Here is a 24,836-nt window from a genome sequence, read left to right as displayed (position 1 = left end):
AAGAGGGGAAAGAAAGGAAAAGAGCAGAGAAGGGTGAAGGGAAGGAGATAAGGAGAAATGAGAGGAAAGGAGAAAGGAGGAGAGGAGAGGTTGATGACTGCAGCCAGCTCACGGAGGGATAGCAGCAGTGATTCATTGGTCATGTGACTCCCCCCCTCCCTCTGTCCTCCCTCTGTCCTCCATCCCTCCCTTCTCTGCTGGGTGAGTCATCCTTCGCTCCTCCATCTTCATGCAGAACCACTGCAGAACCCTCAGGCAGCCACACACACACAAAAGTGCACACAGCATGCGCACAGTCAGGCACACACTCACACAGAGACACATACATACTGCAGTCCACTGGTGTGCATGGCCAAAGAGCTCTATTTTCACGTCATCTGACAATAGCGCCGGTTCCAACCGAAGTGCCAATGCCGTTCACCAAACTCCAGGTGGTGGTGGTCAGAGCTCTTTGGCCACGTATACCAGTGGTGGGTTTAGCGTTGTAAAACAGAAGCCTATACAGAAAACAACCTCACACCTACTGTAAAAATATGGTGGTGGATCTTTGATGTTATGGGGCTATTTTGCTTCCACTGGTCCTGGGGCCCTTGTTAAGGTCAACGGCATCATGAACTTTACGCAGTACCACAAAATCAACATTTTGCAACGGCCATCTTAGTCTCTGGACTTGAAGCCCATTGAAAACCTGTGGTTTGAATTGAAGAGGGCCGTCCATGAGAGCAGACGAAGGATATCAAGGATCTGGAAAGATTCTGTATGGAAGAATGGTCTAAGATCCCTGTGGTCTCCAATCTCATACAACATTTTGGTAAAAGGTACACTTTTGGTACACTCAGTGTCATTATCCTTGCAAGGAGAGTGTGCTAGAGTAATGAAAACAGGGGCACCAATAATTGACCCCTATCTTTTAAATGTTTTTTTTGGTATTAATTCTTAAACAAAATCTCTTCCTCTTACAATTGTATTAGTATAATATAGAATTTCCAAATTTTTCCCTCAGTATTTGTATTATTATTTTATAGTATTTTTTGCTGATCTTTATCAAGGGTGGTAATAACTCTGGACCTGACTGTAATGTAAGAGAGTAGATCCGGTTCAGTCCAACCAACTACAGATAGTTCATCTGGTATAACCAGCCACAGCCAGGCCATATTAGGACATGATACATACAAATGAAATGCACACCCACATAATCAAAAACAGACCCATAGCTCTCTTTCTTTCCCTCTCTCGCTCTCATGTTGTTTTCTCCTTCAGTTCCTCTCTCTCACACACACACACGGTGCACCCACGACCTGCATTATTATTTGTGATGTACTCCCAGTCATTTTCCATCTCTGTGTACTGATGATGTATTGATGGTGTGCATCCCAAATGGCACCCTATTCCCTATGTAGTTCCCGCTACAGTGCACTACTTTTGACCAGGGCCCATAGGTAAAAGTAGTGCACTATGTAGGGAATAGGGTGCTGTTTGGGACGCAATCAGATGGAAAACAGAATGGAGCAGCATTTTAACATTCTATGTTTATTTCAGGGCCCCATACCATCACCAAGGATAATAGCTTTCTCAAAAAAGGTCTGGGCTAATCACTGCCATTTAGAAGAGAAGGATGGAAGGGTGGCGGGAGGGCGGGAATCTGCGAAAGAGGTGAGGGAGGAGGAGAGGAAGAGGAAATGAGAAGAGGAAGATGAGGGGAGGTCAGGAAGAGGAGGGGGGGTCAGCAGGAGGAGGGGAGAGTTCACCAACCTCAACATCATAGCAGGAACAGTCTGTGGGAATGCAGCATGGCCTCACATTATCAGCCTGTGCGTGTGTGTGTGTGTGGTGTACTGTATTTCCATTGCAAATCTGAGAGCCCTTTCCTGCCTACTCTGATACTAAGCCACCTACACCTTAGGAACCGACACACACACACCCCCTCTCTCCCTCACTAGCGCTCTCTCCAAGCCTTTGTCGGTGACTGTAATGTGGGCTTGCTGAAACAACACAGCATTAAAGATGCATAATACAGAGGGTTTGATAGAGGTATCTGGCTGTGGGGGAGCCAAGTAGGACCATGTGAGGGTTAGAGAGAGGCAGCTGGCTGTGGGGGGAGCCAAGTAGGACCATGTGAGGGTTAGAGAGAGGCAGCTGGCTGTGGGGGGAGCCAAGTAGGACCATGTGAGGGTTAGAGAGAGGCATCTGGCTGTGGGGGGGAGCCAAGTAGGACCATGTGAGGGTTAGAGAGAGGCATCTGGCTGTGGGGGGAGCCAAGTAGGACCATGTGAGGGTTAGAGAGAGGCAGCTGGCTGTGGGGGGAGCCAAGTAGGACCATGTGAGGGTTAGAGAGAGGCAGCTGGCTGTGGGGGGAGCCAAGTAGGACCATGTGAGGGTTAGAGAGAGGCATCTGGCTGTGGGGGGAGCCAAGTAGGACCATGTGAGGGTTAGAGAGAGGCAGCTGGCTGTGGGGGGAGCCAAGTAGGACCATGTGAGGGTTAGAGAGAGGCATCTGGCTGTGGGGGGGAGCCAAGTTGGACCATGTGAGGGTTAGAGAGAGGCATCTGGCTGTGGGGGGGAGCCAAGTAGGACCATGTGAGGGTTAGAGAGAGGCATCTGGCTGTGGGGGGGAGCCAAGTAGGACCATGTGAGGGTTAGAGAGAGGCATCTGGCTGTGGGGGAGCCAAGTGGGACCATGTGAGGGTTAGAGAGAGGCATCTGGCTGTGGGGGAGCCAAGTAGGACCATGTGAGGGTTGGAGGGGACAAGGGACTTAAGTCCCAAATGTATTTAGGCATATTTAGTACCATTTTAGGAAGTATGCCGGGGAAGTGTGTTCATTGTATACTTGCAAGATCAATATGTTGGCGTAGAGCCATATCTCCATCAGCTAGTCAGCCCAGAGCTACTGCAGCGTCCCCATGGTAGCTCTAAGACCGCCATGTCAGTTTGGTGCCAGCATGATGCCCTGAATGCCCAATTCATCCTCAATACTTTGTGACAGCTCTGAAAACATCAAATAGTTTGTGGTGGGTTAGGTATTGCCTGAATAAATCCACCTGCACTCCCTGTACTCCTATTCTCTGCCCTTATTTACGGACCGACTGTCCTCCTTTATCTCATCCCTCCATCTCCCTCAGACTCATTTCTCGCTCCCTCTCCGCTGTATGGCAAGGCTGAGCTTCACTTCAACACAGTCACAAAAGAACGGTGACTCATACACTTAGAGGCTCCATCTCTCTTTCCCCCTTCTTTCTCTCTCCCTATCTTACACAAACAGCTTGGTTTTGGATTCTCTCTGAATTTAAAACAGTAGCTACATCAACAGGTATGCATTTACACCTATAGAGACTGACATTTCCCACTAACACATGCATCCACTTTCTAACATATGTTGACACAAAAACAGTCCCTTATCTCCCACAAACAGCTTCCTACACTGAGGCTTTGAAACGTCTCTGAATTTCAAAACAGCAGCTACATCAACTGGTAGCTGTGTATTAAAGTCTATAGACTGGCACTTCCTCCTATCGGAAGCCATCTTTTTTTTTCGAAACACACATGGGCATTCTGTAGTTAACACAAAATGCTTTAACAAACGATTATTAGATAGTTATTTTAGTCATTTCAAATAAAGGACAGACGCTCTTATCCAGACCGACTTACTGTCAAGTACATTCAACTAAGGTAGGTAAAACATTTAAACAATTCAGAAGGCACAAAAACACAATACTTTAAAATGTGATTTTATTGTCATTATAAAATTACATTCCCACATGATTCCCTGTCTGCAACCCATTGTAAATAGTCATTGCAAATAAGAATTTGTTCTTAACTGACTTGCCTAGTCAAATAAATAAATTCAGGGAAGAGGGTGCCATGACTGGACCGTAGTTCACTAGCTATTTATCAGACCGCCCACCCCTAATGCCAGATTACAAAATGAATAAAACACCACAGAGTCCCTGAAAAACCTCAACACTACTCAAAATATCTTCACATTTCAGGTGCAGTTCCAATAATCCACACTAGACCACTAAGAAGCTCTGTCCCATTGCTCAGACCACTTCATCCCACTTTGAACAGAGCACTATATAGGGCAGATGAGATGGAGGATTGAAAAGAAGATGGAGTATGACTTGATCTAATCAATCCTCACCAAGAACGCTGCAGATCGGAAGCACTGGTGCTCTCTCCTAGAAGCCTTATGTTACTCCAGACACAAAGAGGATTGGGTAAGTAGGTAGGTAAGTAATATATTGGGCATGAATTCTAAGTTGTATGCCAGTGTGGATATTGGAAAATAGCCTATGTATTGATACTACTTGGAGTGAAGCAACGCATTTGGGAATGGACACTGGCAAGTAGTATGTTGGTATGAACATTGTTAAAAGCAAAAGGGCTAAAGTCTGGTTATAAGAACACATTTATGGTCTGAAGCCAAACTCTCTACTAGTTGCAGTTTCTTCCCTCTTGTTGCAGACAAACACATGATTACTCTTTGGAAAGTAGGTATTCCATAGGTGTAAATTGGGGAGAAATGATCTACCATGTGGTATAGTACTGCATTTAGTGTGTGTGTATATATAGGAATGGTAGCTAGGTCCATAATTCTTTGAGTATTTCTCAAAAAAAGTCACATGCATCTCAAAGTAGTTCACTTTTTTATGCATTGCAGCTCAAAAACAACCTGAAACTATTTTTTGCCCTGGGTTAGTTTTAACCAAGTTGAATCATCATCTTCACATTGCATACCATCACATTGAGCCCTTTAAACACATTCACGTTAGCACATCCACACAAGGGCTAAAAACGGCAAACACTTCTCCATAGGTTACTTGCTCAACACAAGAAAGCCTGGGCGAGAGAGAGATGGTCAGAAACAGTTCCGGAATACAACGCAGAACTAGAATTCTAAGGAACTCTGGATGGAACTGGAATTTTGGGAAGAATCATTTTTCAGATTGTTCCCCTTCCTCTTTATATGAATGTCAAGGTTACTTCTTTGTTTGTTCCCTGACAAGATCCTACTATAGGTTGAACAAAGCTCACCAATGCAAACAATCAATGTGTTCCCTTAAAAACAGCAAACGTATTATATTACTATTAATAATAATAATAATAATAATCTCATAACATGTGGTCCATATACAAAACATTTTAAAACAGCCATTTAATTAAAAGCAAATTCATGTCCCCCAAATGGCACCCTATTCCCTATGTAGTGCCCTACTTTTGACCAGAACCCATGTGCACTATATATAGGGAATAGGTTACCATTTGGCGACGCAACCCTAGTCTGATTAAACGTAATCTGTTCAGTGATGTTTAATTGCATCCCCAGCTATAAAAAGGCTTGAGATGTGTTCTGACCTGCCTCTTTTGAGGGAAATGTCAGAGGTCAAATCAGACCTGTGTTCTAAAACTATTTCAAATACTTATTAAAGCCGAGCTTGATTGAGCTTCCTGGCACAATGGAACCAATAGAATGTCTCCAGGCAGGCCAAAGCAAACGCTGGAAGTACTTGAAGGATTTTCAGATACTATTTGAACCCAAATCTGGGTTACATAACAGTAGTAATAGGTACATCTTCCAGTCAAAAGTGGAATGATTTTCACATAGCTAATATACATAGGGCGTGGATCATTACGGTTGCAATATTCCGGTAACTTCCCAAAAATTCCCAGGTTTTCCAAAAATAGTTGTAAAATCCCAGGAATCAGACAGGATTTAACAGGAAATCCAGAATCCTCCATCCAGGATTTCTGGAAAACTTGAGAATTTTGGGAAAGTTAGTTTTGCAACCTTAAACCATCATGATAATATACAATTAATGTCAGCAATGCTTTGAATTCAGTAGTACCAGAACGTCAACGGTGTGAATCTCATCGGACCCCCCCCCCGCTTAACCCAAACCCCTCCCCATACACACCCACATCACAAACCCCCTTCCCTCCCCCTGCACCTGGAACCCAAAGAGTCTTTGTCTGTAGCCTGATAAAAAGTGCTGTGAGCAGAGTACCCTGCTGTCACTATGCCAGACCCATCTCCTCTAGAACACTCCTGGGAGATTCATCCTCCTGTAGGGGGAGATAGAGAGAAGGGGAACAGCATAGAATTACATATTACAAGTATAGAATGTACATTATCACATTCTAGCATTATGAGGGTCTATGACCTCATACTGTTGAATTACAAGAGGGTATCTCTGTGGGGAACAGATGCTCTGACAGGATAATGATTACCACCACCGTACAACACAAAAAAGCATACATCATTCATTCTAAGGTAGAGTCCTAGCAAGTGTGGTAGAGAGAACTCCAAAATACACAGATTGAGGTTGAGTGACACCCAAACGTTGGTTAAAAACAGCCATTCAATAGTTTGAAGAATCAATAAAACTGGTTAGCTGGAGTTTCACATGATCTTTAATAAGAGAGATCACTTCTACCTCCTGTGGTGTGTGCGTGTGTGTGTGTGTGTGTTACCTCCTGCAGTAGGTCGGCCTGTTCGATGGCCTTGAGTACACTCTTCTTGGACGTGTCCTGGATCTCTCCCCCGATCAGAAACTCATCCAGTATAAAGTATGCCTTCTCAAAGTTAAAGATGATGTCCAGCTCACAAACCTGCCGGGGCGCACACACACACACGCAGGGAGGAATCAGAATCACCTTTATTTACCAAGTACATTTACATAAAAACACAGAATTTGAGGGGGAGAGAAAGAGGAGAGGGTTTAAGAGAGGGATAGTGACCATACAGTCCATTGAGAAAGTTCAGACCCCTTCACTTTTTCCTCACATTTTTGTTGCGTTACAGCCTTATTCTAAAATTGATTAAATAAATAAAAATCCTCTGCAATCTACACACAATGCCCCATAATGATAAAGCAAAAACAGGTTTAGAAATGTTAGCAAATTTATTACAAATAAAAAAACAGAAATACCTTATTTACATACATTTTCAGACCCTTTGCTATGAGACTCGAAATTGAGCTCAGGTACATCCTGTTTCCATTGATCATCATTGAGACGTTTCTACAATTTCATTGGAGTTCACCTGTAGTAAATTCAATTGATTGGACATGATTTGGAAAGTCGATATAAGGGCCCATAGTTGACAGTGCGTGTCAGAGCAATAACCATGCCATGAGGTCAAAGGAATTGTCCGTAGAGTTCCGAGATTGTGTTGAGGCACAGATCTGGGGAAGGGTACCAAAAAATGTCTGCAGCATTGAAGGTCCCCAAGGAACACAGTGGCCTCCATCATTCTTAAATGGAAGAAGTTTGGAACCACCAAGACTCTTCCAAGAGCTGGCCACTCGGCCAAACTGAGCAATCGGGGGAGAAGGGCCTTGGTCAGGGAGGTCACTCTGATAGAGCTCCAGAGTTCCTCTGTGGAGATAGGAGAACCTTCCAGAAGGACAACCATCTCTGCAGCACTACACCAATCAGACCTTCTGCAGCACTACACCACTCGACAGTAAAAGGCACATGACAGCCCACTTGGAATTTGTAAAAAGGCACCTAATGACTCTTAGACCTTGAGAAACAAGATTCTCAGGTCTGATGAAACCAAGATTGAACTTCTTGGCCTGAATTCCAAGCGTCACGTCTGGAGGAAAACTGGCACCATCCCTACGGTGAAGAATGGTGGTGGCGACATCATGATGTGGGGATGTTATTCAGTGGCAGGGACTGGGAGACTAGTCAGGATCGAGGCAAAGAAACGGAGCAAAGTACAGAGAGTTCGTTGATGAAAACCTTCTCCAGAGCGCTCAGGTACTCAGACTGAGGTGAAGGTTCACCTTCAAACAGGACGACCCTAAGCACACAGCCAAGACACCGCAGGAGTGGCATCAGGACAAGTCTTTGAATGTCCTTGAGTGGTCGATCGAACATCTCTGGACAGACCTGAAAATAGCTGTGCAGCGACGCTCCCCATCCAACTTGACAGAGTTTGAGAGGATCTGCAGAGAAAAACACAGGTGTGCCAAGCTTGTAGCGTCATACGCAAGAAGACTCGAGTCTAATCACTGCAAAAGGCGCTTCAACAAAGTACTGAGTAAAGGGTCTGAATACTTATGCAAATGTTATATTTCCATTTTTTTATTTGGAATAAATTAGCAAGATTTTTGAAAAACCTGTTGATTTACCATTATGGGGTATTATTTGTAGATTGAGGAGGAGGAGCACAGAGCGAGGAGAGGGGCACAGAGCGAGGAGAGACATTTGACCACAGGAGTGAAGAAAAAAGCGAGTAGGTTGGCTACAGGAGAGGGGGATGAGAGAAAGAGTTGGCAATAGAATAAAAGATGGTAAGTGAGAGGAGAGAGGGATGAGATAAAGGGAGAGAGAGAGAGAAAAGAAAGAATAGGAAAATAGAGAGTGAAAAATATAGAGTAGGAGTGAGAGAGCAAAAGAGAGAGGGTGGAGAAACAGCGTGAGGGATGAGAGAAAGAGCTAGAGTGACTCACACTGCCAAAGTACTTATCCAGCAGCTCTACGAAACGGTGGATGACCTCCAGAGTAATAAGCTCGTTGTCCTGCTCTTCCACCGCACAGCAGAAATACAGACTGGCATACCTAACACACACACACACCCCAGACTCATCATTGGGGTGTTCCACAGGAGGGAATAACCAGGGAATCTAGAACACTCCAACCAGGACTTCTGGAAAACCTGGAAATTCAGGGAAAGTTAACAGAATTTTGCAACCCTGGGTTCAGCTGAGAATAAAAGGTCCTGGGGGAATCTCTGGAGCGCCAGTCCAGTCCGTAACCCAGGAAACTAATAACTACTGAAAGAAAATCTTGATATGCTGCTGTTAACAATGCCAATCTATGCAGTGTAGCAGTTAAATCCTCAGCCTTTTCACCAAAGCAGTGGCAGGTGGCTCTTTGTTATTGTTTGAATGCAGATTGCCTCTTTAATGACTCAAGTCTATGCAGTGTAGTCAGACAATTCAAGGGGTGTGACATTCAAAATGGCATGTGCCAGTCTTATACACCATAGTGTGCGTCTTCTCTAATGCCAAGACCCGTCAGGTCTCGGCATTAGAGAAGTCAGCTCTTTGGCTCCCTCCCCTTGCCAGAAACAGGTACCGCATGACACTGCAGCACACAATGATTAGACCCTTCTACAGAGTCACTGAGCGTCAAAGCCTCACACCAAGGATACTGACGGCCGAGAGGTACTTAGTACATCTGTCCAGCGTCGGCAGTAAATGTTTTGTTGTTCACTCAGATCATCTGCCGTCTGCCTAGATAGCTTAAGAAAGCAACGCTATGTTTGGCTTGTGCCCAAGCATTGCTTGCTGTTTGGGGTTTTAGGCTGGGTTTCTGTACAGCACTTTGACATATCAGCTGATGTAAGAAGGGCTATATAAATAAATGTGATTTCTAAATATGTAGTTAGCTAATGTTGATAGCTAGCTAAAATGTGTAGTATGTCCTTGTTTCCATCTGGCTAGTATCAACATTATAATTAAATTCAAGGATTTGTTCTTGCAAGTGCACATTATCAAACCTAACAAATTATTTATGCGCAAAACTCCTTAGCTAAATGTAAAAGACGTAAAGACTTGCTTTAGAAAAATAAATTATAGTATGCTGCTTAATTGTTTAAATTAGTCCGGGCTCTCCAATTGGTTCAGTTAAGTTGTCGGCCACTGACAGGCACGTTCTTTGTTCTAGTAAAAGAAGGAACGGCCTACTACTGAGATAGGTACCTATCGACCCGTCAGGTCTCGGTGTGTCTAAACTCTAAGCTACTGTGGGATCCTATGGGCAGCTTTAACCCAGAGTGCTGTGTGTGGATGCCTTCTGCATGAGTGGTGGAATGAGTGTTATAACAGAGAATCACTGAGCATCCACTGTATTGGAACACACTGTACAATCTAAAACGCTGTCTGCTGTGGGACATCAGTGTTGGGAGAAAACAATACACATGCCTGAAAGATTCTGGGTGATTCACTGTGAGCACACACACAGTAATATCACGAGGTGACATTGTCTCTTAAAATCTCCCCCCACCCCCCCAGGAACCACGTTTGAAGGGCAATTATTAACATCCCCCCTGGAAACACATTTGAATGGCAATTATTACCAGTAAAGTGGGGCCAGATGTTTTGATGGGAGGAATGATTAGAACGTAACACCAAACACTGAGTCACTGGTTGACTCATCATTCCAACCATGACAACTCACTTTCAGAGACAGTTGGCATTTCAGAAGCTCATTCCACAATTAACACTTTCCAGAGGCCCCCTAGAGAGAGCGAGTACGCACAATTTCAGATACTAATGCACGTATAGCTCACAGACAGCAGCCCATGGAGCACATGCTCAAGTGTGTGTGAACAGCGCATAGCGCCTACCTGCTGTTCCACACAACCATGAAAACGTAGGCATACAACAAACAGCCTGTCCTTTTAGGGAAGTGTAGGATGTAGTACTGTACATGTAGGAGGTGATCATATCATGAATATTGTGAATGTATATGTACTGTTTGTGTTGAGACAGAGAGCATTCCAGTACCTCTTGTAGACGATCTTGAGGTCCCGCCACTCCAGGAAGCTGCTCATCTTGGGTTTGCGGGCCAGCACCACCTGCATCAGTTCCCTGACCATCTTCTTCTTGTCCCTCTCGGCCGTGGCCGTGTACCACTTCTGGAGACGCAGCTTCCCCTGCCGACTGAACAGCAGCATGAAACGCATCTATACAGGGGGAGGAGATAGCAAGACATTGAAATATATAGGTTGTCCAAGATTAGGTTTAATCTGTGTCCGGGAAACCAGGGAGCGTGGAGGAGGAAGCAGGGGGCATGATAGACAGAAGCTACCAGAAAGGAGATCTAGGCATAATAAAGATAAATATTCAGTTGTTGGATCAATACTGGACACACAGTGAGTCTGATACATTAACAGCCTGCACTCGGATAATGGTAGAGCGCAGTGGGGGGGAAGGAAGAGAGAGAGAAAGACAGAGAGCGAGCAAGGTGGGAGGAAGAGAGAGAGGAGAGCGCTGTTAAGACACTGATGCCCTTTGCAACCACAGACCTACAGTTGAAGTCGGAAGTTTACATACACTTGGGTTGGAGTCATTAAAATTGTTTTTCAACCACTCCACAAATTTCTTGTTAACAAACTATAGATTTGGCAAGACGGTTAGGACATCTACTTTGTGCATGACACAAGTAATTTTTCCAACAACTGTTTACAGACAGATTATTTCACTGTATCACAATTTCAGTGGGTCAGAAGTTTACATACACTAAGTTGACTGTGCCTTTAAACAGCTTGGAAAAATCCAGAAAATGATGTCATGGCTTCAGAAGCTTCTGATAAATGATGTCAATTAGCCTGAGTCAATTGGAGGTGTACCTGTGGATGTATTTCAAGGCCTACCTTCAAACTCGGCGCCTCTTCGCTTGACATCATGGGAAAATCAAAAGAAATCAGCCAAGACCTCAGAAAAACAATTGTAGACCGCCACAAGACTGGTTCATCCTTGGGAGCAATTTCCAAATGGCTGAAGGTACCACGTGCATCTGTACAAACAATAGTACACAAGTATAAACACCATGGGACCACGCAGCTGTCATACCGCTCAGGAAGGAGACGCGTTCTGTCTCCTAGAGATGAATGTACTTCGGTGAGAAAAGTGCAAATCAATCCCAGAACAGCAAAGGACCTTGTGAAGATGCTGGAGGAAACGGGTACAAAAGTATCTATATCCACAGTAAAACGAGTCCTATATCAACATAACCTGAAAGGCCGCTCAGCAAGGAAGAAGCCACTGCTCCAAAACCGCCATAAAAAAGCCAGACTACGGTTTGCAACTGCACATGGGAACAAAGATTGTACTTTTTGGAGAAATGTCCTCTGGTCTGACAAAAATAAAAATAGTACTGTTTGGCCATAATGACCATCGTTATGTTTGGAGGAAAAAGGGGGAGGCTTGCAAGCCAAAGAACACCATCCCAACCGTGAAGCACGGGGTGGCAGCATCATGTTGTGGGGGTGCTTTGCTGCAGGAAGGACTGGTGCACTTCACAAAATAGATGGCATCATGAAGGAAAATTATGTGGATATATTGAAGCAACATCTCAAGACATCAGTCAGGAAGTTAAAGCTTGGTCGCAAATGGGTCTTCCAAATGGACAACAACCCCAAACATACTTCCAAAGTTGTGGCAAAATGGCTTAAGGACAACAAAGTCAAGGTATTGGAGTGGCCATCACAAAGCCCTGACCTCAATCCTGTAGAAAATGTGTGGGCAGAACTGAAAAAGTGTGTGCGAGCAAGGAGGCCTACAAACCTGACTCAGTTACGCCAGCTCTGTCAGGAGGAATGGGCCAAAATGCACCTAACATTGTGGGAAGGTTGTGGAAGGCTACCTGAAAAGTTTGACCCAAGTTAAACAATTTAAAGGCAATGCTCTCAAATACTAATGGAGTGTATGTAAACTTCTGACCCACTGGGAATGTGATGAAAGATAAAAGCTGAAATAAATAATTCTAATATTATTCTGACATTTCACATTCTTAAAATAAAAGTAGTGATCCTAACTGACCTAAGACAGGGAATTTTTACTAGGATTAAATGTCAGGAATTGTTAAAAACTGAGTTTAAATGTATTTTGCTAAGGTGTATGTAAACTTCCGACTTCAACTGTATGTGAGAGTGGATTCTCAGCCCTCACTAGCATGAAAACTAAATACAGGCACAGACTGTGTGTGAATTTTTTTTTTAAGACAGACTCTCTCCAATACAACATTGCAGAGTTATGTGCATCCTTTCAAGCACACCCTTCTCATTAAGCTGTGGTGAGTTATTGTCCATTTTTGATTAACAAATAAGGTTTTATATGTAAGAGGGCTAAATAAAGAGCAAAATAATTGATTATTATTTGTGCCCCTGGTCCTATAAGAGCTCTTTGTCACTTCCCACGAGCCGGGTTGTGACGACAACTCACACTCCTTCTTATGTTTAATAAATGTATCAATTAGTGTGTGCGGCAGGCTTACAATGATGGCAACAACAACAAAAAACATTTGAGAGTGTGCTGACCCTGGTGCTAGAGGGGGTACGCAGCTGGAGGTTGAATGTTTGAAGGGGTACGGGACTATAAAAAGGTTGGGAACCACTGGTGTACTGTATGCCCATAGTGTTAATATTGAGGAGGAACAACTGTCCAGTAGCAGAGATTGCTATACAACACTGGAACTCCCTGGCACCGTGTGGTCTGGTGGAGCGTCAATCTCCTAGATACTAATGTAGCACAAACATTAACCCCAGTAGCATATGGCCCAACACACCAACCACTCTTTTACTCTGGGCCAGCTCTCATTCTCTATTCTGTAATACAGCCTGCCTAAAACATCATCATATGTGAAAGTCACCTTCTAAAATGACTCCATAAATGTATGTGCGTAGTGCGTACTGCCTGCCTGTGTGTGCGAGAAAGAGAGAGATAACAGGAAAGAACAGTGAAGATGTGAGAACTAAACAGTGTGTGTCCTCAGAGACACTACAGACAGCGAGAGAGACATGTGATGCGGTAGAAGCGGCCATGTTGTGTACAAGAATAGAATTCTCTTTGGGAGTATTCTTAGTCTCATCTGTGTCAGATCCTAAAATATGATGCGATGTAGCAGCAGCAGTCATAAGACTTTATCAAAGGACCCACAGTATTGTAGCCTGGGCCCAGATCTATGGTCGTTGTCGCATTTGGCATGACAATGACCATATATGAGTTGGCAAGACAGCGCAAACAGATCGGGAACCAGGCTAACATTCAATTTAGCCAACAGAATTGACAGAGCTCTTCTGTGTACAATATGTCCATGTAAAACACAATTAGAACTCAGAGACCCATCACTCTTCAAGAAGCAATGACCAGACAACCATAAATATTAGTTAGTTTAGTAATCAAATATTATTAACAGCAACTGTAGAGATCATTAAAAGTTAGACTGAGGCTAAAGCAAACAATATTAGATTGAAAGCTATACAGAGAACATCAGTAGTTAGTTCCAGAGGAGATGATACTATTCCCCAGGTCGTTGCTGTAAATGAGAACGTGTTCTCAGTCAACTTACCTGGTAATATAAGGGTTAAATAAATACAAATTAAAAAGTAGCCTGAGTGCCAGTCTGTCTTGTGCCATCATGGCAACTCCTTGTCACTTTGTGCCATCATGGCAACTCCTTGTCACTTTGTGCCATCATGGCAACTCCTTGTCACTTTGTGCCATCATGGCAACTCCTTGTCACTTTGTGCCATCATGGCAACTCCTTGTCACTTTGTGCCATCATGGCAACTCCTTGTCACTTTGTGCCATCATGGCAACTCCTTGTCACTTTGTGCCATCATGGCAACTCCTTGTCACTTTGTGCCATCATGGCAACTCCTTGTCACTTTGTGCCATCATGGCAACTCCTTGTCACTTTGTGCCATCATGGCAACTCCTTGTCACTTTGTGCCATCATGGCAACTCCTTGTTTGGCACTAACAGACTGGCACTACAGCTAGTTAGTTACCACGAAGAACACAGAAGCAAAGCTGAGCTACACATGATGTTAGGGACCATAGGTTAAATACACAGAACTAGACGAACCGTACAAACTAGAGCTGGGTGATAGACAAAAATCCACTATAAATTAATTATCACGTTAATTTGAACATTAAGTTTATCACAATGTGTAAGTCTTTTTTTTATATTAACCATTAAAACTGTTACTGTTCTAGCTATCAATTGTCCCATTAAAAATAACCCATATTAGCAAACTTATTTCATTTCAAACTTCACATTTCTGTAGTAGAGCCCTACAGGTTATTTATCATAACACTATTAGCAAAATGTTCAAGATAAGTGTTTGGTTGGTGTCGATCATTTTTGGTTCATCGTCCCAGCTCTAGTACAAACTACTCACACCAATCAATAATACAGACTACTTGGGCTATGCTAGTTCCACTTTACTTACAGTCAAACCTGCTCAGTGCTTTCTCTCTAGTATAAAGCTGACAGAGAGAAGAGACACGGAAGGGGTGTTATGTCCTGTAGTAGGATACTGGTGACATGGAGACAGCATTTCCCATTTGCATTGGAGTGTACCGATGAAAGGAGTGTTTATCAAGTTGACAAAGGTGGACATGGTCTAACAGTCAACAGTTCAGCATTCTGTCCACACTAGTACAATAATGGTATCAGGACAGCAATACAATAGGTAGTTAGCCTAACTGACTGACAAACAGGTCCGCAACAGAGAAACTAGTGTCTGAATAGTTAGCTACACATTGAAATCAACACACATTGTTCATTTGTATCATTGCAGGTATCTAGATAGATGTTTGTCTAATCCAATGGTCTAATGACTATAGTATTTGGCTAAACAAATATCAAAGGTTAGTTTGAAGCCTCGAAGCTAACTTGCTAACTAACGAACATCTTGCTGGCGAAGTTAGAATTTATATTAGATACAATTCGAATGTACAGCGTGTCTATCAGCAAGCAAGTTACCTATATTTTAGCATTAACCACTTTACATTACTAACTAGGTAACACAGCTCAACTGTCAGTTGGCCAACCGGCTTGGTTTACACTGCTTCCTGAAACCATACACTTTGCTAGCTAATGAGCTAGCAGGTTAGCTTTAGCTAGTCAACTATTTTTATGGCGATACTATCGCCGACAATACTTACCATTTTATCGGGTTCTCGACGCGAATATTAACTCGTGGCTTCCTAGATTAATTACTTGATTTGGTTTTAAACGCAGCAAGTGTCAACATTCCATGTCTGTTTTAGCAGAGTACTACGCTAACGCGAGCAACCCATCCGGTCAGTCAACTAGCTAGTAGTAGGAAAGAATCCGGTGACAGACGTCAGCTCACTGAACATGCGCATTGCGCATTTTGAGGCAACCGTTTTGTAGCCAGGCGAACTCGCTAGTTATTTATTTATTTTTATTTATTGCAACAATAATAACAATATTACACATCTATACAGGGACATTCCTGTGAATACAATGAAAAAATAAAATAAACAAACACCAGGCGAACGACCCCCCCCGCCTCCCACACACACAGACAAAATATAATACCCTTGTCAAACCAAAGGCCTTTGGTGGATTTCCTGATCATTTTAATAATTATATTATTCCAAATCAATGTTTTATGGGGGGAAAAATTGTGCTTGAATAATCTTTTCCATAAAAATTCAATTTACTGATGAAACTTAGACAATTTCACAGGTAATTTTGGAGGGTCAAAATAACATTTCATTAGGATTTCAATCCACCAAGTTTATTAAACAGACTTTTAGGGATATGATACCACATAGAGGCAGGATTAGACAGACATAATTTTAACAATTAATTCTGAAAGCACCCACTAACGACTCAAAATCAATAGCCTGTAAACCTCCACAATCATAGTCTTTCACTAATTGAGATTTCCGAATAGAATGCTTTTTATTCCTCCAAACAAATCTAAGTATAACAGAATTTACTTTTTCATGTTATTAGAATAAATAAATAGGGACTGACTTGGCTAAATGATTCTCGATAAACCATCAGTCTTGGACAAAAGAATACGACCCAAAATTGAGATATTGTCACATCTGCTCCTGCTACGCCCTCAGGTGTTCATCCGGTGTCTTCTTGACCTGCAGTTACTCCCCCTGTACACACTCTCTCTCTCCCTCTCCCTCTCTGTGTGATTGTGTGGTTGGAGACAGGTGTGCTGGAGTCAGAGCAGATCCCTACCAGCTGCAACTTGTTCCATAATCAAGACCTCTACAAAAACTCAGTCCTTCCACTTCCTCTCTGCCAGATTGTAGTCTCTGCTCAGTCAGTTTGTGATTCTAGCCATGTATGATTAGTCAAGATCCTGTTACGCTGCTGTGCCTGTTTCCTTGCATGACACAGTTTATCTTGTCATTGCAGTTTACCTCTCTGTCTCCTGTTCCACATCTCACCACCCAACTACCTTGCTCTGGATTTTACTTACCACAACTACCTTGGATACCCCTCAGGACCTGTTAAGCCTGTTCTACTCAGCTAACTTCAACCTCAGTCTCCACATCTGGTTTATCTGCAACTCATCTGAGCTTCCCTGGATCTGCACTCCATATCTCTCTGTGTAACAATAAATAATTTGGTTCATTCATCACTGTTTCCTCTTCTGAGTCTGCTCTTGGGTTCCCCTGTGTCGCTCCGCTTAACAGATATCACTTTGCAGCCACTGACTTAATGAAACTCATGGAATTAATCCTATTTTTGATGTTAAACAATTTTCCAAAGGTTTTTGGTGATAACAATTCCAAAATATTTAACTTTTTAACAGGTATGGAGGCAATGTTGTCGGAGTCACAAATGAATTGGCGTGAGATCACATTTGTTAATGTTGAGAGTCAACCCAGAGGCCATAGAAAATATCTTGATTCTGTCAATAGCCAAGGGAATAGTCGCCCTATCCTTTCGGAAAGGGCAGTATCATCTGCAAATTGACTGTTATATCTTTACCAAAAAAATGCAGATTACTTTTAAATTCTCAGATTTGTTAAATATGGCTAGTATATATGTGGCAAAAATAAATAGGGTTGTCCAATTTCCCCTCTGTCTAAGTCTTCTAGCAATAGAGAAACGAGGGGATGTGCCATTACTCAGTTACTGAGATGCTAGTATTATACATCCTTATCACTTTACAGAAATTCTCCCCGAACCCAAAAGTAGAGAGTTCTAAATAAAAAGTTGTGTTCTAAAGTGGCAAAAGTCTTTAAAAAACTATATGAAGCCGTCTTCTATGAATTCACTGTAATCTAAAATATTTAAAACCAATCTTACATGGTTATGAATACTCCTTTAATGAAGGCTGATTGAGTTTCACTAATTATATCATCAAGGCCTTGTTTCAGCTTATTGACATAGACATGGGCTTGTAATTTAAAGTCAGTTGCCAATAACTTGATTGCTATCCAGTTGTCCAGGTAAAGAGAGTCCTTTGATTTGGGTATAAGAACTATTATTCCCTGTCTCAACACTCAGGATCTAGGCCTATTTCAAACTATTGCGTTAGTAAAACTAACATAAAGTGCTTTCATTTGCGTTCATGAGTAGCCTATATTTTGTTATAAATCTTGATTTGGTGTGCATGATGAGTATTCTTGGGAGGATCGGGGGCATGACATGTGAGAGTGTCTCTCGCATGGGTTCAGTGTGTTCGGGTGGTGTTGCCATGACAAGCCGGTTGATGTGGTTTCCATGGAAATTCAGTTCTTACGAAATGATGGCCAAAAATGAGTTCATTCAGTCAGAAAGATAGAGAGATTTTTATAGATTTATACACAAGTTAAATTGCCGGTTTTATCAGAGGCTCTACATATTGCAGGCAATATTACATTTAGGCCTGCTCTGTTGCCTAAATTTAGTGCAACCACAACATGCAGGCTGCACACATCTTATGTCACACTGTGGGGCCTATTTTATTGTATTCAGAATCTGAATTAAAACCTAGATTTCTGGATCCAACTACTCCAATGAAATAATTGATTTTCTAAGTCACTGTTCATGTTATGGACACAAGAGGTTGACACTAATATGCAAACGTTTTCAATTGTACGAGTCAACACATTAGGTTTTTTAGAAGTTGTCATTTTAATAAATATATAAATACTTTAAAAATACAACGTGTTGGAACAAGCAGAGCAATACAGAAAAATAAAAATAAAATTCATACATCTTTTTTCCCATTCAATCATTTTCCCTTCATATCAAATTCATTTTCAACCATACCAATTGCTCACATTACAATTAAAAAAATATATCCCATCAGAACAATTAACAGATATATAAACTTTCACTTCTTATCAAAATATATGCATTTTTCCCTTTCGGTAAGGTGGATATGTATAATTAACTTGTTGTTAATGTCAAGGTCATAGATGTAACTATTCATGGTCGGTTTCAGTAGCAAGTTGATTGGCAGGTATCCCTGCCAATGGAATGATAGGAGTGTCCATGGTCATTGTGATCTAGTCTGTGTTTCAAGGGTTCCTATTGGTCACTAGTGTTGCTGGGGTTGGTTGACTTGACCCATGAACAGAACAGCACCTGGGATGGGAAAACAAATATATTTTATATTAGAGAAAGAACAAGGTAGGAAGTATGTCAATGTGTCAGAGGGACAAAGATAATTCCAACAAGATCATGCAGTATATGAATTTACTCAAACGTGTATGCAGTTGTATAAAGAGGGCACAGCTAGCTAGACTTATGGTGAGTGGAGACAGTGGATAACCAAGGCTAACATGTTTTTTTTTTTACATAGATGGTGATGTAGCAACAGGAAGAAGGTGGCACCTTAATGGGGGAGGACGGGCTCATGGTAATGACGGAGTGGAATCAGCGGAATGGTATCAGATACATCAAACACGTGGTTTGCATGTGTTTTTTGCCATTCCATTTGCGCCATCCCAGCCATTATAATGAGCCGTCTTCTCCTCAAAAGCCTCCACTGTGATGTAGGTATAGTAGGGGAAACTCACCTGTGGACTTGTGATGGATGAGGAAGAGGAAAGGTCTATTCATTGTGATCTCCTCTACAGCCATACGAGAGAACAGGATGGCAGCTGGAAAGAGGAAAAAGACAGGAGAGGAGACGATGCAGTCAAAACACAACTCAGATACTATCATCAATTCATCCTCAATGTATTGTCTTTACGTGCCTCTCTATGATAGGCAATGCAGTCAAAACACAACTCTCTATTATTTATTATTGTAAAGTTACCATCAATTCCTTATGAATTACCATAGCATACATCCATATCACAGGAGGCTGCTGAGGGGAGGACGGCTCATAATCATGGCTGGAATGGACGGAATGGAATGGCATTGGATACCATTGTTGGATACCATTCCATCCATTCTGTTCCAGCTATTATTATGAGCCCGTCCTCCCCAATTAAGGTGCCACCGGCCGCCTGTGATCCATATAATAAATACTGAATTGAGTCTGTCATCAACATGTAGTCCATGGATCCTTTACCTGTAGCAGCTGATCCCTTAGTTCCCTCCTCGTTCACCTCAATCTTGACTTTCTGTAGAACCTTGGACACACACAGAGGCTGCTCAGCTGAAAGAGAGGGAGAGAAAGAGAGGGAGGGAGGTTATATTCTTTTGTCTAAAAAGAATAAGAAAACATACAGTATATTTGTTGGACACTGATTATATAGAAGTGGAATGCTAGTGTGGATATTGGAGCCCTTCCTATTCCATAGGCCCTGAGCCGGGTCATAACAGTGCACTGCGTAGTAAACAGAATTCCACTTCAGACACCAAGCACTAACTGATGAATAGTAATGGTAAGGTACTCACTGGTGATGCGTGTGAAGTCTGCCTTGGCCAGGTTGAACATATCCCCCAACCCCATCTTGATTAGAATAGACTTCAGATCCACCTCAGTGTCCAGGGTGAACCTAGGCAGGGCCAGTTGACGTTTAACGCTCCTCAGCTCCTGTCTCCACTGCTGCAGCCGTTGGGTGGTCAGCTCGCTACTGAGTGAGCTCACTGGCGTCTCGGGCTCGAAGGGGGAGACCAGCAGCATGCTCAGGGACTCGCCTTCGTACGGAACCTCGATGACGTCGTAGTCCACGCCATCGGGGGTCACGAACTCACCTGTAGAGGAGGAGAGGAGAGATGGAGGTTGGATTAGTTTTGTTTTGATTGGTGGAGGTAGCAGTCATGATTTGGTTTAAACACTATAGCTGCTGGCTTGGGGCTGACTTGTATGAATGACTGTTGAAGAGTACATACCCTAAGAGTCTTAACTGTAAAATTATGTCAATGGGAGATGCGAGTTACGTGCACAGATCTCATGTCCTGTGAGTGAGGTCTTCTTAAAGTAACACGAGTGTTTACACACAAAAAAGGCTGGATTAAAAGGGAAACTCTGAAGTGTTTCCGGTGCCGACGTGCTACCCACCGTATTTGAAGCGGTGTGTGAGCCTCATCATGGGTACGGGCACAGAGCTGCCGTTGGCACAGTGGAATAGCCTCTCCTCTGTCATCTTTGGGTCAAAGGGCACCTTCCATAGCCCCTGGAAGTGAAGGGCGTTCAGCAGGACCATACGGGTCTCATCGGTCAGCGCACCGGAGGACAGGAATGAAGGGATGGTACCTGAGAGGAGAGAGAGGTATGGAGGTTTGTTGAGACAGTGGGGTCAGTGCTGACACAAATGTTTGATGTCATGGTCAAATTGACGAATAAAGTATATTCCATTCTGTTCTATTCTATTCTATTTATTCTATTCCATTCCATTCTATCCTCATTCTGATGAATACTAAACTATCCTCCACTTTGTGTCATCTGTGAAGGTGTACTGTATTCAGTACTACTGTATCTCACCTGCAGTGTGGTCAGAGACCCAGGCGTTGATGATGTCCAGGGCCTGGTCTGGCCTGGAGAAGTCCAGCTGGTGAGGGGAGGCCTGGAAGGCTTTCCCCAGCCCCCTCCTGAAGCCTTTCTCCAGAGTCATCTTTCTCTCCACCATGACGCCGCTGGCCAGCTCCACTCCCTCCTCACTGGAGATGTCCCGCTGGAGAAGACGCTGCTGACGCGCCATCCCTCTCTCTGGAGGAGGAGAGAAGGATTCATTGATTAATTGATTTTAATTTCTGGTTCAAGGTACAAAGAAGGCTGGAGAGAAAGAGGAGGAGGAGGTAGAGGAGAGGAGAGAATGAGAGAATGAATGAGTCACAATTGCATAGAGAGATGTTGAGATAGTGGGAATCAAATCTAATTTTATTCATCAGATGCTTCGTGGACTAACAGTGACATGCTTACTTATTGGCCCTTCCCAACAATGCAGAGAGAAAGAAAATAGAGAAATAATAGAAAAGTAAAACAATAACAAAACTAGTAATAGATACATGATGACTGGGCTATATACAGGGGTACCAGTACCAAGTCGAATGTTGCTAGTCATTAGATTCTCTTTTTGTTCTGAATATGTCAGCCTACGGTTATGTCATCGTCAAGGCTACCATTGGTATTGCTTTGTAAATGTCCCCTATGTTATCAGACACACAGCAGCCATCCTTCCTTGCCTTGTAGTGAGAAACCCAATTTGGCGTTCAGGGTCTTCAGGGTGTTGCCCCCAGCTCCCAGCTGTGCCATGCCCAGAATGGTGGCCACGCCGTAGGGGGAGAAGGCCAGGTTAGACCCCTTGGAGTTCTGGGCCACCTGGGAAAAGACCCGCATCCCAAAGTCTGTCTGTTTCTCCTGGAGGTTAGAGATGGCGGCTCCGGACAGGCCGAGGAAGAACCACACGTACAGGCACAGCATCCTGGGGAGAGATGGAGGAGAGGGGGAGGAGAAGGTTAGAGGACTCTAACAACATTATATACAGGTAAAGCATTCAAAGGAGAGAGGGAGGAGAGGAGAGAGCGATTAGTGAAATGATAGAGAGATCTAACAATATTGTGTAAAAGGAAATGAGGAGAGGAGAGGAGAGGAGAGGAGAGGAGAGGAGAGGAGAGGAGAGGAGAGGAGAGGAATATTAGTGAAATGATTGAAGGATCAAAGAAGAAATATGAAATATCTGTCAGATGCTTAGCTGTACAAGAGTGTTACCCGAGGGGTTACGTATAAAAACGTTAATACCATATGTTTTCTTGAAACACCCAGGTCAGTTTTTGAGTCAGCATAAAATACCTTGCAGTTGGCACACTTTCTGCTGGCTAGCTATTAGAATTTAGAACCCTTTTAAAAAGCATTCCACAGCTTGTTCATAGCTAAATCTGTTCGTAGTTGAGCTAAATGCTCATTCCACCAGACTAGTACAACCAGAGGTATGTTACAACACTTCTGGAGGAAGGATAGTAAATCAGAATAGTTCACATTGGGTCATATTCACTAGGCACAAATGGAAGGAAACGGACTGAAACAGGACTTGTCCAATAAGAAATGTACATTTTACTGTTGGATTGCTATGGTGTGCACTAATTAATATGACCCTGGTTCTCAATGGAAAACAGACCTTGGCACAGAGACACAGTGGCCCTGGCATTGGAATGCTGTGGGTACAGACAGACATGGGTGAGACAAAACAAGAGACAAGACACAGGTGCTAGCCTTGAACATGCGGGTGTGAGACAGAAAGAGGGAGAGAGAGAGAGAGAGAGAGAGAGAGAGAGAAGGGGGAGAGAAAAAGAGAGAGAGAGATAGAGAGAGAGAGCGAAAGGGAGCGAGAGAGCGAGAGGGAGTGAGAGAGAGAGAAAGAAAGAGACGGAGAGAGAGACGGAGAGAGAGAGAAAGAGAGACAGACAGACAGACAGACAGACAGACAGACAGACAGACAGACAGACAGACAGACAGACAGACAGACAGACAGGCAGACACGCAGACAGAATGTGAGTGTGTGTGAGTGAGAGAGAAAGAGAGACAGACAGACAGACAGAATGTGAGCGTGAGTGAGAGAGAGAAAGAGAGACAGACAGACAGAATGTGAGCGTGAGTGAGAGAAAGAGAGACAGACAGACAGAATGTGAGCGTGAGTGAGAGAGAGAGAGAGAGACAGACAGACAGAATGTGAGTGTGTGTGAGAGAGAGAAAGGGAGACAGAAGTGTGTTAGAAAGTAGATAGGATGAAGTTGAGCTGCTGAGCGGGGGTGGGGGGGGGGGGTCCTACACTAGTGTTGTCTACTACTCCTCTACTCAGGCTCCCCCAGTTCAAACGTAAAGGTCTGCAGGTTCTGTTTGTCCAACTTGACTCACCTCTCGTCCTGTCAAAAGCCCTTTCACTGTGTGGTGACTGACCTAGTGACTGGACAACAGACAATAGCTGTGCCACGGGACTTCTACAGAACAGTCTACTGAAGTTCACTGTTCAAATATTGACTCTGATACCATGGCGTTGTTGAATACTCGTTTCTGATTGGCTTGAAGGGAAATAAAACTCTGAGATAGTTTATAGACACCCGCGGACAGACAGACGGTAAATATGTTTCCATTTAGCGATTTGGTACATAATAATAACAACAACAAATTACATTTCTAAGCAGTTTGCATGAGGGGCATATTCTAAGATGTGATAAAACCTGTTCTAAAGAATAGAATAATCCAAACTCACTCTTAAATTGAAGTTGAAGTGTTGAAAGATGAACTTGTTGAAGATGAACTTGAGAGTCGCTTGAGTAGCTCTTGAGTTGCTTGAGAGTTGCTTGAGAGTCGCTGTAATAGTAGTGGGTCAGTCTTTTCCCTGTGCGTTAGAAGAGAATCACCGGTTGAGTGTGAGTGTGTGAGTGAGAGGTCTACTGGTTTTTATAGCGTAGTCGTAGCGACATGCTTCCCCACAGGCCACTCCCTCTTCCCTCTAGGCCCCGCCCCTGTAGACACGCGCCGAGAGGAAGTTATTAGTGTCTATGAGGTCATCATCCGTAACTGTCTGGACGGGCCTCACTCCTTAGTGAGGCTGTGGCACACACACATGTGCAAACCCACACACACACACACATACATGCACACACTCGTACATAGACACACACTAGTGCACCCACATACACACTCTCTCTCACTCTCTGACACACACACTCACTTATGTTCTTTGTCACTCTCTTTATATCTCACAGACACATTTTTCTCTTTGTTTCTTTTTGCACTCGGAGAAAGAGAGTGAAGGAGTACGTCCAGTCATGCTGTTTACTCAGGGGAGTTGGGAGCGCCCACTGTCTGGCAAGGGCTGCTGGGAAGAAAAAAATCCCTACTCACCAACTGGCCGATGTCCAGTTCATGCTTACTAAACCAATGTAACCATTGTTATCTTTAGAAATGCCCTCACTGACTATTCATGTT

At 43.3% G+C, this 24,836-nt stretch overlaps 2 protein-coding genes across 5 annotated transcripts; both read right to left on the bottom strand.

The window, feature by feature from the left end:
* Positions 1-3,711: 3,711 nt before the first annotated feature.
* On the bottom strand, positions 3,712-15,889 carry LOC106577896 (AP-1 complex subunit sigma-1A). Of its 4 annotated transcripts, XM_014156329.2 has the most exons (7): positions 15,688-15,869; positions 14,970-15,006; positions 11,389-11,531; positions 10,520-10,698; positions 8,459-8,567; positions 6,471-6,608; positions 3,712-6,062 (listed from the first exon to the last, which is right to left on the bottom strand). In XM_014156329.2, the coding sequence occupies exons 1-7, from the start codon at positions 15,688-15,690 to the stop codon at positions 6,015-6,017; spliced, it is 657 nt and encodes a 218-aa protein (XP_014011804.1). In that variant the 5' UTR covers positions 15,691-15,869; the 3' UTR covers positions 3,712-6,014. The 4 variants fall into 4 exon arrangements, with proteins under 4 accessions (XP_014011804.1, XP_014011806.1, XP_045557486.1 ...); XM_014156331.2 differs by lacking the exon at positions 11,389-11,531 and having other exon boundaries at positions 15,688-15,873; XM_045701530.1 differs by lacking the exon at positions 14,970-15,006 and having other exon boundaries at positions 15,688-15,871.
* A 2,727-nt stretch (positions 15,890-18,616) lies between these two features.
* On the bottom strand, positions 18,617-24,353 carry LOC106577897 (plasminogen activator inhibitor 1). The gene is made up of 8 exons (XM_014156332.2): positions 24,115-24,353; positions 22,091-22,329; positions 21,390-21,614; positions 20,967-21,161; positions 20,360-20,659; positions 20,031-20,117; positions 19,531-19,614; positions 18,617-19,096 (listed from the first exon to the last, which is right to left on the bottom strand). Exons 2-8 carry the CDS (start codon positions 22,326-22,328, stop codon positions 19,050-19,052), a joined length of 1,176 nt encoding a protein of 391 aa, XP_014011807.1. The 5' UTR covers position 22,329; positions 24,115-24,353; the 3' UTR covers positions 18,617-19,049.
* Positions 24,354-24,836: the final 483 nt, after the last annotated feature.

The sequence above is a fragment of the Salmo salar genome, chromosome ssa18 (assembly GCF_905237065.1).
Source record: "Salmo salar chromosome ssa18, Ssal_v3.1, whole genome shotgun sequence".
Classification (NCBI taxonomy): domain Eukaryota; kingdom Metazoa; phylum Chordata; class Actinopteri; order Salmoniformes; family Salmonidae; genus Salmo; species Salmo salar.
The sequence above is the reverse complement of the archived record's forward strand: the minus strand, read 5'-3'. Positions and strand labels throughout refer to the sequence as shown.